Raw genomic sequence first — 14,620 nt, forward strand, 5'->3', positions numbered from 1 at the left:
ATTCTAACCTCATCTTGGACTTTGTCACCTATAAATTTGGAAGAAAAATAGCACAAGGACTACCTTATTATTTTATCTTTCAATGTTATTACATTAGCGTTATTTGCATTGTAAATAATGAAAAAATAAATAATTATGTAAATTCAATACCGTATGAAATTATTGAAAAATATAATTTCTTGCTTAATAAAATATAATTGATTAGGCCTATTTTAAACGAGAATGAACAATTTGTATTACATTAATAAACCTGTCAGCTACCGTCTATAGAAGGCATTGACAAGGCAGTGAGGATCGGCAACATTTTCTCCTATCTTTCTCCGCTGCCATTATAACGTGGACCTCACTATAGTACCATTATGGGTCTCATTGGACTAACTGGGAATTGTCATCTTATATAAATATAGTATATTTCGCACCTAGAGCAGAAAATGAGATTTTTCCGGCTCGAAATCGGTTTTCAAGTCCGAGGCCGTAGGCCGAGGACTAGAAAAGATTGAGAGCCGGAAAAACATTTTTGCCCGTGGTGCGAACGCTATTTTTCGCCACACACAAAAATAAACAATATAATATATGAAAATTAGTTGTTTACTAAGCACTTCCGAAAGCAGAAGTGGAAGGTGATAGCTCTAGCAAATCTGAGGTAATATGAATATCAGGAAATTGTCCAAGTATTTTTATTTTTTATTCTGATTTGTCTAAATAACCTAAAAGATGATGTTCAATTATGTGGGAGGTTGAGTTTATACTTTTCTATTCTTTCATATGACAATAAGATTATATTATTATAAATGTTTTAATTATTGAATAATAAACACAAATAATGAAAAGTTTTTGATCAGCTGTTTTTTGATCACCTTTCTTAGTTCCATGTTAGCGGCTGGAAAGTGTACTCTTTCCGGCCTAGGCCGGAAAGAAACCTGTTCTGACGTCAGACGAGAGTCGTCTGCAAACAATGTCTTTCAGATCTACGTAGGGACTGGAAAACAGCTGCTTTCTGTGCAGTGTGGCGAAAAATAAATATTATGCAGTGTACTGACCGTTTCAAATATTCCGACAGCTCTTTGATAGCGTCTAGATTTCGGCCTCGCGACTTCAAAATGGCGACCTTTCGCTTGCGAGGAGCGGCGTTCGTCTCATCACGAACGATTATCGAGTCCAACAATTCGAGAGCTTCGTCATACCTAAACAAACATAATCATTTCATTTATTCACTTGTCATAAATAGCAATAATAGCACTATGTATAGTTACATTACAAATATTCGATAAGTGTACCAACCAGTAATGAAAAACAATGCAGTATTTGAAACATTGGGCCATATGAATAAAGTTGAGCATTTGCTTATACTTCTAAAATATGGAGTATCTGCTTCATTTTCTATGAATAAACGTGAGCAAAACCTTTTGATCATGCTCATCAAAAAAATAGTTTGGTCATTTGCTCAAAAGTAAAAGCTTTTGCTCAAAATTGTATAAATAAACTAGAGCATTTGCTCAACTTTTGAAGCAGATGTTTCAAAAAAGGTGAGTATAGTCTAGAGCAGCTTATCACCTTTTGCTCATAGTAAAATGGCTCAACTAATTCGTATGAGGAAGAGGAAACTATACCAGATACGATCACAACCAATAGTTGAGAACTATAAAACTCTTTTTAGATTCAACCATGATATATATCATCATTATCCCTACAAAAGAATAAATTCAAAATATACCTGTTATAAAGATAGCCATCACAAAATAGGAAATAGGCATTTAAGAAGATGAGAGTGTAGACGATTATAAGAAGGCTATTGATATTATAAGAATATGCTGAAGATTATTATAGAGATGACATTTTTTCACGCATTTATTTCAAAATACTAAACTCAACTAACCTAAAACTCTGTTCATAAATTGAAAACAGAGCAGACGACGCAAACACAAGCGGTGCACCCTACTTGCATATTTGGAGCTTCCGTGAGCTATAAAAACAAAGTAAGGCTAAAAAAGCGAATCAGCTAATGAAAAATCTTTGAAATACGTGAGCATTTGCTCCAGAGTTCAGGAGCATAAGGTAAGAGTATAAGGTAAAGCTTATAAAAATGAGCAAATGTTTTTCCTTCTACCTTTTGCTCATGAGCAAAACCTTATGTTCTATGCTCTTGCTCATGAGCATTTGCTCTAGTTTTATTCATATGGGCCATTGGGTCGGTTGAATAAAAGCTAGCCATTGCTAATTCTAAGTAGATTTTAGGTCGAGTGAGACAATCGAGACGATTAGACCAGGTTTCGTTTAGACCCTGTCCTATTCTACAATTTAGCTGGAAACCTGGTCTAAACGTACACCTTGTTATAACCGTATACTAGTTATGGGGGATATGAACACCGACTTGAACATGACGAATCGTAACTTTGACTACTTTCAACTGACTACAATTTTCCAATGCCTAAACATGACTATTTTACCCCTCGATCCAACTCATCATACTAATGTATCAGACACACTCATTGACCTTCTCATTGTTAGTGATCCCAATGAGGTTGTTCAAGCAGGCCAAATCTCAGTCCCAGCTATTTCTAGACATGATTTGATCTACTGTGTACTTTCCATAAGATACCCAAGCCAGAACAGAAAATTATCACTTATAGAGACTTCAAAAACTTTGATGAAGCCGCCTTCCTGACTGATGTGGCTCAGACTCCATGGCATCAAATTGAAGCATTACCCTCAGTTGATGACATGGTCAAGACTTTCGAGAATTGGACTTTGACTCTGTATGACAAACATGCACCTTATGTGACAAGGAGGATTAATAGAAAACGACGAGTACCGTGGATGACTGAAGACATACTTAAGATGATGGGACGTAGAGACAAAGTACATAGAAAATTTAAAAAGACATTTGACTTGGACAGTTTGATAGAGTATAGGAGCCTTAGAAATAGAGTTAAACAGGAATTACGGAACTCAAAGATTAGGTACTTGAATTCGTTTATGACAAACAACAGACAAGACTCTAAATCACTTTGGCAGGGAATAAAAGAATTCGGGCTTGGCAAGCAGAAATCGAATCCACAAATTGACTTAGCTTTGAACAATATAAATGACCATTTCGTTTCACACTCTAACCAACGCGACGAAGTTGTCATTGCTAATCATATCGATGATCTTGAAGAGCAGGTTACAAACTTAGATTTACCAATTACTGATCAATTTCATTTCCATCCAATCTCAGAAGAAGACACTTTCAGAGCAATTCAACGTATTCATAGTAATGCTACGGGTGTGACAAAATTCCTATTAAATTTATCAAGAAAATGTTATTTGCTGTTTTACCAACCATTACATACATTTCAACAAGTCTATTGAAGAAGGCATTTTCCCTGAAAACTGAAAGTTTGCTCTGGTTCGCCCTCTAAATAAAGTTCCATCACCCAATAAAGTTGAGGATTTTAGACCAATCAGTATTTTACCTGCATTGTCCAAAGTGCTAGAAAGACTCATTCATGCTCAAGTTGTAAAATTTCTAGACAACAATAGTAAGCTTCATAACTTTCAATCAGGCTTTAGAAAATTCCATTCAACTGAAACAGCTCTGCTTCGTGTCACTGATGATATAAGGTTAGCTATGGACCAAAGAAAATGCACCATCCTCACCCTATTTGATTTTCTAAAGCATTGATACTGTTGATCATACAGTCCTTCTGAATAAGTTGGCTATTCTTGGTTTCAGTCACAACTCGTTAGTTTGGTTTAAATCCTATCTATTAGGTAGGAAACATGTGTATCTGTCGGTGACAAAAAGTCTACTTGGAAAAACGTTATGCATGGAGTACCACAAGGTTCAATTTTAGGCCCTCTCCTCTTCACTTTGTATGCTAATGACCTTTCTTCCATTATCAAATTCTCCAGTTTCCATACTTATGCAGACGACCTTCAAATATATTTAAGCTGTCCCATAACAAAAATTAACGAAACAGTTGGAATAATGAATCAGGATATCAATTCGATAGTGGAATGGACAAAGAAAAATGGCCTTAAGCTTAATCCCATCAAAACACAGCCCATTATAATTGGATATTCTCGTCTTATAAACAATATTGACTATGAATCGATTCACAAAATTAGTGTAGATGGTAATGACATTCCTTACTGTAGCTCAGTTAAAAATTTAGGCATTATTATGAATAATACTCTTGACTGGTCAGAACAAGTGAACAAAACTTGTAAAAAGGTATTCTCAGCCATGCATGCATTGAAGAAAATGCACGATATTTTCCCTAGGAACATTAAATTATTATTGGTTCAATCTTTCATCTTCCCACATTTAATGTATTGTAATTCTGTTCTTAACGATATGCAAGTCACTCTGAATGATAAACTACAGCGTTGCCAAAATTATTGTCTAGTCTAGTTACGTTTAGTCTACTCTCTCCAACGCCATGATCATATCACCCCAGCCCACATTGCTAGTTCAACATTAAAGCTTCCCGATCAGAGGCTTTTTCGAATAGTCAAGCTTGTTAGAGATATCTTGAAATATGGTAATCCGAACTATTTTAAAGATGATTTCAAATTTGTCTCCGAAGGTAGGAGGATAGATGCTTCACATACTAGAACCGGAGAAAGTACTTTAAGGATACCCAATCATCGAACTACTATTTTCACAAAATCCTTCTTAGTCAGTGCCTGTCGTGCATGGAATGCACTTCCTGTTTCTATCAGGTCCATCGAGAGCCGAGCGAGCTTCATCCTGACTTTAAAAAAACATTTTTTGGAGCAAATGACTAAAACTGTCCGGCCCTAGAACGATCACATGACAACCATCCCCCACCCATCCCACAAATACAAACCTTTAAACCTGTTATAGAACGAATTGTATATATATATTATATAAACTCATGTTATTTCAATTATTCACTGCATACTGCTGTATATTACTGAAAGTTGATTACCCTGATCTACTTTCAGCATACTTCATTTTATTAATCAATTATTAATTATTTGATCTTATCTACCTATATAATTATTTTACTTTATAAATTTTCTGTTTTTTTTTCTCTTAAATATTCATATTGATTAAAACTTTCACAATATTTCCATTAATAAATAAATCCTTAGTTTAAATAATGAAATTAACGTTTTGGTAGAGAGTTAGTGGGGAGGATATTTTTAATATTCTTTCCAAAGAATGGACATTGATATGTCCAAACCTCCGCCAATTTATGTAGATGCATAACAATATAATTATTATCTATAGTTATTATATTACAAATTGCTTTTTCATATCATATACAGTTCAACAATTATTTCTTAGTCTATATAATGTAAATTCATCTATACTTTGCTGTATTGTAAGCTATTGTATATAAGTGTATAAGACAGTATATATTGTAATCTACATAAATAAGTACTCAATCAATCAATCAATCGGATAGACCTCCTGAGAGAGGAGCTTGTCTGACGGACGAACTTGGTTGTCGTGAGCGTGCGAAGAGCTTGGTTGTCGTCTACGGTCCTGACAACTAGTCCCCTCTCAACCAGTAGAGGATTGGCTGTCGGGGAGACTCGTTGACGCCAGCGTGCAAGGAGCTTGGTTGTCGTCACCGAAACCCGACAACCAGGCTCCTCGCACTCTCACGTTTCAGTGCCGGAGTTTTCGCGAGTAAACTGACATATATTTCATGCACTTACTCAATGGATTTTAGAACAGTCCTCAATCACGCCTCATTCACTACTTTTTGATGAGTTTTATATCCTATTTCGGAATATGTGTAACTCTATCTAAATTTGAGAGAGGAATAGCACAAGGTACCTTATTTTTTCTCTCCCTATCATTTTAATTATGTACTTATTGTATTAATTAATAGAGAATATTACAGAATGAATAAAATGAATAATTGAACTATACATTTATAACATTTTTCAAGAAACAATAGTTCAAACATCATAAAGAGGTTCAGCTTGGTATTGGTTCATATTTATATGTTTTTATCCAAGAGCTACATTTCAAAACAACAAGCGAGTGAAGCTAGTTCAAAATACCCTGTTGAGTGATATGATGTACTAGAGAGATTCGTTTTAATGCAATTTGCAGGAGAGCAGTGATAGAAATGAAAACATTAACAAGATTTTCTTCTAATAATTTTTAGTATCATTGTGCTAGTTGATGCTTAGGGTAATAGATATAGTTTTAGATTTTTCGGAATTTTTGTATTATCTGTTGTAGCATAAATTTGTATTAATTTGATGATAACCTCGACACATATATAGTGAGATCATTTTGTAAACCTTGAATATTGTTATATTATTGGAAATGTATGAAAAAATAATATGTAATATTCCTGAATTTATGAATAAACGCCTCTGGATGTGTCGTCCAACATCCAGAGAAATTATTTATAATCGAATTCATAGAATGTGTGAAACAGTGTCTCTGATTGTACTACTTCCCCGCCCGCTTCAAGCTGGTTTCAATGCCCAATAGGGGATCGGCTGTCGGGGAGCTTAGTTGTCGTTAGCGTGCGAGGAGCTTGGTTATCGGGTACGATTACGACAACCAGACCCCTCATATCAGCTGGCGGGGAGCTTGGTTTTCATTAAATTCAAATTCAAATTGTTTTTTTCAAGAATATTACATATTCACAAAATATAAAAGTGTTATAAATTACATGAATAAATTCTCCCTGCCTGGATGATTTGTGCAGGGAGGAGTCGCAAATTATCAGACAGAGGGCAAACACTAGCAATAATAAAATAAATTACAAACTATGAATAATAATAAATTTGAAAGAATAATAAGAGAGTTTATATTAATAATAAATTTTAAAACTAAAGATAGAAAAAAAAAACAATAAATAAATAAAATAAAAGTGTCAGCTCGACGGCGGTTAAAGGGCTGAGTTGGGAGTAATATAGCTTTATTAGCGTGGTACTGTGTGTAATATTTGAATGTTATTCTGTGTTTAGAACTAGAAATATTCATCTATATGGAGAATGTAGAAGAGCCTTCGCAGCATCTGAACCGATGCAGAGCAGCCACCCGGTCACTCTCCGCTTGTAGACGGCAACGCTAACCCCCTCAGTAGTTGAAATCTCGGCCGGTACATTACGGTAAAGCCAATGGGCTAAATGAAAACAGTTTCCAAGTTGAATTGAATTACTTAAACGGGGAAATTGAATATTTATATGCAATCTGTTTCTAGTGGGATAATAATGTTGAATTTCATTGAAGACAAAGTTACTTTTTTTATAAAGACAAGTAAATTTTTTATAAATAATTGTTTTATATTTAAAACAGGGAATTCTTGGAAAAGTAAATGTGTTGGATATCTATGATTTTTTGGCCAATAGTGTTTTAATAAGTGCTCTCTGTGAGACCGCGACAGGACGCAGGACACCCAAGGAGGCACCACCCCACGCCAAGATGCCATACTCAAGCAATGTCTGCACATATGCATAGTAGACAGAACGACAGTGTCCAGGACTCAGGAACCTTCCCAGCTGTGCAAAAGCATAATTCATTTTACGCAACCTCTGCCTGAGGTACTGCACATGGGCCACCCAACTCAACTTGTGGTCGAATATTATGCCAAGATATTTGTGAGTTAAGACTTGTTCTATCTCAGGACAGTTACAGTCATTGGAGAATGGGTCACCACATGAATGCATCCTGAGCACCCTGGGCCCGGGGCTATTACGAAGGAATATAGGTAGACACTTGGATTTCGAAATATTAATTCACAACACATTGTTGTCAAACCAATTTTTTAGTTTAAGGAGATCAGAGGAAGCATTATTGAATGTTTCAGTCCATGTGCAGCCTGTAGACACAAGCGTGTGAGGAGCTTGGTTGTCGCCGAAAACTAAGCTCCTTCGCTCCAGTAGGAGATCAGCTGTCGGGGAGACTAGTTGGTATATTTTGCTAGGGGTTCGGCTGGCGCCTGTGGTCAAAATTGCGCGGAGCTTAGTTGTCGGGGAGACAGGTTGGCGGCGACCCTAAAGACGAGGGGAGCTTAGTTGTAGTGAGCGTGTGAGGAGGGACTTGGTGTCGCCGAAAACTAAGCTTCTTCGCTCCAGTAGGGAATCAGCTGTCAGGGAGACTAGTTGACAGCAATGGTATATTTTGCCAGGTGATTGGCTGACGCCTGTGGTCAAAATTGCGAGGAGCTTAGTTGTCGGGGAGACAGGTTGTCGGCGACCCGAAAGATAAGAAGCCATCTGCGCCAACTCTGATGCGCAGCTGGCTTACTCGTTGACCCCAGGAGATCGAGCGTCTGATAACAGCGCTCGGTCGCTTCAAAAATCCAATGACTGATCTCCTTTCACTAGTCATGAATTTACTTCGTAACACTGTATAGGTACAGTGCTTGACTGTATTGTACCTAGAGTTAATGGATAGCTGCTATAGTGTGGTCCACGTTATAATGGCAGTGGATAAAGATAGGAGAATAGCGATGTCAATTCTCTGCATTAATTAATTATATTTCTCACTGTCAAAAACATAATTGGCATCGCTGTGGACCTAGAAAAGGATAGTACCACCGGCTTTGTCGAATGATAGACAAGGATAGCAATTCCAAAGTTGAACAAATACTGTCATTATAGCGAGGACCTCACTATAGTAACTATAGTGAGGTCCACGTTATAATGGCAGTGGAGAAAGATAGGAGAACAACGTTGCCGATCCTCAGTCTTGTCAATGCCTTCTATAGACGGTAGCTGATACAGATTTATTGATGTAATATTAACTGTTCATTCTTCCAGGAGTGGCCGTAGTCGAGTGGATCAGAAGCTGGCTTTATGATTCAGAGGCCCGGGTTCAAATCCCGGCCTGGACAAGATATTTATCTCGGGCCACTCCCGTGTTTCGGATGGACACGTTGAGCCGTCGGTCCCGGCTGCCTAAAAAGCGGTCGTTAGGTCATGTCAGAGGCCCTGAAATTGATCAGTAGTTGCGACCTGAAAACTCTGACACCAGACCTCAGCCAGCCAGGTCACGCGATATTATTATATTATATAACTGTTCATTCTCGTTTAAAATTTTCACTTTTTGTGTAGTTGAGAAGTTGATATAGTGGTAATTATTCATATTGAATGAAAAAGACCAGAAATTGTCAAAAACCACAGATTTATTGATACTTAGAAAGACCGGTTTTGGTTATTACACAATTGTCAATCTCTGGTAAACTAAAACCGTTTATCGGTTTAGCAGTTTTAGTTTATCAGAGATTGACAATGGTGTAATAACCGAAACCGGTCTTTCTAAGTATCAATAAATCTGTGGTTTTTGACAATTCCTTAGTCTTTTTCATTCAACTCGTTTAAAATAATCAATTATATTTCATTAAGCAAGAAATTATATTTTTCAATAATTTCAAAATGAATTTTCATAATTAAGATGAAATATTTTGTTAATTGATTATTAATTCTACATTGTTAAAAGACGATCTGGCAACAGAGCAAAGCGAGAAAGAGATAGCACTATCCGCTTTGTTGAATGATAGACAAGGACAGCACTACGGATTGAGATCGAGAGATTCTTGCAAAGCATTCCTCAAAAACCTAAACATTCTAACGCTGCCATCTATTTTTATCTATCAATTGTTGGTTTTTGTTGAACAGAATTTAGATAAATTTCAATTCTGCACAGATAATCACTGGTATAATACACGTAATAGTAGTCTCATTGTTTTTCCAGTACATAGGCACGGCACACAGCTCTAGAAAAAACTCCATTCTACTCTGGAATTCCTTATTTTAATAAATTACCTGCAGCTATCAGAAATCTAGATTCAATAAACAAATTCAAACTAACAGTCAGAAAAATGCTAGTAGAGAAAGCCCTATACTCTGCTGCCGAATTTTAATTTGTGAAAAGGGACTGTAGAGTGTAATTTAACTTTTTGTGACTTTAATTTCCATGTGAATTTGATGAGATACATCATAGAGTGTATTTATTTATTTTACTTTCAAGAAGTTAGAACTAAGTCTTTTAAATATAATTTTGTTCTAGTATTGACATGTCAAATGAAAGTTACTCAAAAATTGATGTAATGTGACGATAAATAAATGAAATGAAATACCATGACTAATCAAACACTGCCATTATAACGTGGATCTCACTATAATATTTCATTCAATCAGTCCATTGTCAGACAGGACAAATCTCTTGGTGAAGCGGCTAGTTTGGCTATGCATTGGCTAAATGAGCTGGAATTGGAGAGTGAGCATGGTTAGTGTGAATGTGTGAGTGATTGGTTGCTAATTTTTCTTTCTTTCTTCTTTTTAAATTTTTCTACTTCTCTATAAATTCATAAATTATCAGATATTCATTCCTGCTCGCAGACGTAGAGTTTTGTACTCTCAGCAAGCAGTATTTTTCTATCCAAATTCACAAATTAGTCCTGGTTTAGCATGTTCGAATTCTTGTCTGATGTTATTGTTATTTGTTTAATAAATTAGACTTTTATGTACTTTATAAAATATTAACTTATTACTCTAATATTGTTAAGCTGTATTATTTTTTCTCATAATTTGTAAATATTGTGAATTGGATTGAATAAAATTTGAATTTGAATTAGTTTTACTCATGAATCCAATCTCCTGTTCAGTTGAAATTTATAGGTGAAAGGGAACCTTGTGACATTCGAGAAACCAACCTTTCTTGGGCTTCCAGCTTGAGTGCCTGAAGTCTATGAATGCGTAGACTGCCAGGGAACTGGGAGGAGAGCAGATGAAGGCATTCATTAGCGATATCCATGCGATTACAGTCCAAGCTGCTACACACACCTGCTCCAATACTTGGTATTCTACAACAAAATGATGAAAATCAGTAACAAAGAATTGAAAACTAACGATAAAGGAAGCCATAAAAGCAGCGAACAGCAATATTTATAGTTTCAATATTTCCGACTTTGCTGGCTGTGCCAAAACATTAAGATTTATTATAGGCTAATTTACATTTGTCTTGAAGGGAAAAGTGTATAGATCAGTTGTGAGGCCAGCTATGCTGTATGGAACAGAAACATGGCCCATTTCAAAGAAACAGGAACGAAAGATGGAAGTGACTGAGATGAGAATGTTAAGATGGATGTGTGGGGTTACAAGAAGAGATAAAATAAGAAATTAATTGATTAGAGGCACTGTAAAAGTTGGACCACTGGGAAAGAGAATGCAGGAGACAAGGATGAGGTGGTTTGGGCATGTACAGCGACGGGAGGAGGATTATGTTGGACGAAGAGTACAGGATTTGGTTTTGGATGGTGTGAGAGGACGAGGTAGACCTAGGATGAGGTGGGGAGATAGAATAGCGGCTGACTTGCGGGAGAGTGGTTGGAGGAGAGAGCATTGGATAGGGCTTTGTGGAGAGGCAGACTAAGATGAAGGAATGCCGACCCCATTTAAATGGGAAAAGGCACAGCCAAAGAAGAAGAATTTACATTTGTCTTGTGTATCTTGTATAAATATTCTATTATATTCAGATTGATGATTTGGCGTAGAAGTTGAAATGAACATAGCCTACATAATATTTGGACGATTTGAGACAAAATTAGGAAATAGGAGAAGTTTTGGGCAATACCCTGTTTTTCTTTTCCGACTATTGTATTGTTTGCTTTATCCAATGAAATATTCATATTGCAACAGAAAACCTACAGAGATCCATCAACAAAATTCAAGAATGGTAATCTAGAAAGTGGATAATGTCAGAATGAAACCACAGAGGAGAGATAGCATGAGATGATATCCCATAATATAGGGTAAAGGTCGTCTATGTTCCAAATTTCACAGTTATCAAATTGAGATGATACTGTATCATAATAATTGACCGAGCGAAGTGAGGTTTAAGATTCAAGTCGACGGTTTGGCATTTCTCTTAATGTTTAAATGTTTATATGTTGCGCATTTACGGCGAAACGCGGTAATAGATTTTCATGAAATTTGACAGGTATGTTCCTTTTTAAATTGCGCGTCGACGTATATACAAGGTTTTTGGAAATTTTGCATTTCAAGGATAATATAAAAGGAAAAAGGAGCCTCCTTCATACGTCAATATTAGAGTGAAAATCAGACTATAGAGTTATTCATCATAAATCAGCTGTCGAGTTGACTATAAATTGCATGCCATGACGCATGCAATTCAATATCTCAATGTAACTTGGTAAAAAATTAGCAGCTGTGTAGACTACAAATTGCATGCCTCATTGAATGCAATTTTTATGCACTATTAAATAGGATGCAAAGAACTTATAACAGCTCGTCTGGGCGCCTAGATGTCTTCTGGTTTTCTCGCGCTAAATTCCGGAAAGCGTTATTATGATAATTAAATCTTGTGTAAGCATGATCTGATCAAATAAATAGTTAATGTATCAGTGTGGATGTGCTTATGGTTTGGGACGTCGTTATAACTGCGCGAGGTCTACTGTTCACAGAACTACTAGTATTGTGTTGATACTGTATTATGTGTGGTGATACTGTATAATTTATGGTGATACCATAGAGTGAAGATAGCATGAGAAGATATCCCATGATATAGGGCTTTTATGTTCCAAATTCCACTGTTATCAAATCGTGATGATACTTTATCATATTGTGTTGATACTGTATCATGTGTGGTGATACTGAATCATCTATGGTGATACCATAGAGTGAAGCTAGCATAAGAAGATATCCCATGATATAGGGCTTTTATATTCCAAATTTCACTTTATCATATTGTGTTGATACTGTATCATGTGTGGTGATACTGTATCATTCTTTGGTGATACTGAATCATTTATGGTGGTAGCATAGAGTTAAGAAGATACCCCATGGTATAGGTATATTGTATATGTTCCAAATCTCACTGTTTTCAAATTGAGATGATACAGTATCATAAATATTGTGTTGATACTGTATCATGTGTGTAGATTCGTCAACAAAATTCAAGAATGGACTAGAATGTGGAGAATTAAGGAATGAAGCCATAGAGGAAGGATAGCATAAGAAGATATCCCATAGTATAGGTACAGTAGTCTATGTTCCAAATTTCACTGTTATCAAATTGATATGATACTGTATTATGTGTGGTGATACTGTATCATTTTTTGGTGACACTGAATCATCAATGGTGATACCATAGAGTGAAGCTAGCATAAGAAGATATCCCATGGTATAAATCGTTTATGTTCCAATTTGCAAGCTGATTTTTGTTAACTCAAGCCGACTACTGTCTATCATCACTTTTGAGCTGAAGATGTGTTGGTTTCAGCACGAAACTGCAGTCGTGTGTACAAGTCTAATAAATGTGGATGTGACAAAAATAAAACAGTGTTTTTTTCAATTAATATCATGTTTTGGCCAGGTGATAGTATAATATTTTGTCAATTATATTTCTACATTGTTAAATGTTGGTTATTTAATTGGCTAATTGTAGAAAAGGATAGCGCTATTGATCGATTGATCAATCTGGCAACGTTGTGGAGGTAAAAAATTATAGCGCGATCTGCTTTGTCTAATGACAGACAAGCAAACCAACGTTAATCAAATATTGTTATTAAATCGTGGACCCTATTATAAGCACATATTTGACAGTGCATCATGCCATTAAAAAACATGATTTATAAAAGTATATTATATTAATATAAAAATAATAATTTTTTACTCACTTTCGTCTCCCAGCTTGTGTGATTTTGGTTGAAGAGTGAATTCCCACAAATTGATAACATCTTGGCTTTTCCTTACGTTTTCTTCCCGCCAAGTTCTAAACAGATCTCTGACCTCTGAAATCAAATCAAAACAATATTAGTACCAGTGAGTACAACAAATAAGATAATCTACGTAAAATAATACAGAATTGATTAATTGTTTTGAAAGCCTTTTTATTATTCAATATACAGTAGCCTAATTAAATTTTTAGATGCTAGTTACTAAAAACGCAGCATTCCTTAGCATACACTATTTAAGGACACTGCAACAGTGAGAATAAATGAAGTACTTTCAACTACTTCCAAAAATTATGAATAGAGTAGAAATTATAGGCCTACATTTTTCAGTGTACTTTGTAGGTGAACCCCTCCAAAATGTAGTAATTTAATTGAAAAGATTCCACTCATTCTTACTGAATTCTGATACAGTGTCGTTAAACTGTGTTTTTTCTAACTCTCTTTGGAATAGTTACAATTTATGCTTGCACAATATTTCAGCTCGATGCTGGAAAAGAACAGATTGATTGAGGTATTTCAGGGAGGTAAGTTACAGAAGTACGGCTAAGCTTATTTCAGTTCTAATAAATAATTTTTACTTCATAAGATTTTCCCACAAAATGTACGATGAGATACTTGACTTACTACTTCAATGAGGCTAGAAATAAGGTACAAATAAACTATACATTTTTAAACAGGATGATAAAAACCTATTTTTAAAAATCAATTTGAAAAATTAGGTTAAGTTTGCGAGTTGATGTTTATTTACAAACCTGCCCAGTACATTTCCGTTTAGAATTATATTAGTATGAAGTGTATGGATAATTGACTCAATTATAACAAAGAAACACTGGTTTATTGAAGAAATTTGATTTAAATTGAAATAAATTAATGACAACTTTCTACTTCCTTTCAGTTGAACACTTGACAAATTTGTTTCTCATTTCACAGCTGAT

At 35.5% G+C, this 14,620-nt stretch overlaps 1 protein-coding gene across 1 annotated transcript in view; it reads right to left on the reverse strand.

The window, feature by feature from the left end:
* Positions 1-14,620, reverse strand: part of LOC111057253 (ER membrane protein complex subunit 2-like) — a 28,634-nt gene extending 14,014 nt beyond the window's left edge. The window contains 5 exon segments of the mRNA XM_039427061.1: positions 1,041-1,184; positions 10,644-10,761; positions 10,764-10,793; positions 13,629-13,742; positions 14,438-14,620. Of these exon segments, the coding sequence (XP_039282995.1) occupies positions 1,041-1,184; positions 10,644-10,761; positions 10,764-10,793; positions 13,629-13,742; positions 14,438-14,450 (419 nt within the window). The 5' untranslated portion in view covers positions 14,451-14,620.

Source organism: Nilaparvata lugens, chromosome 1 (assembly GCF_014356525.2).
Source record: "Nilaparvata lugens isolate BPH chromosome 1, ASM1435652v1, whole genome shotgun sequence".
In the NCBI taxonomy this organism is placed as follows: Eukaryota; Metazoa; Arthropoda; class Insecta; order Hemiptera; family Delphacidae; genus Nilaparvata; species Nilaparvata lugens.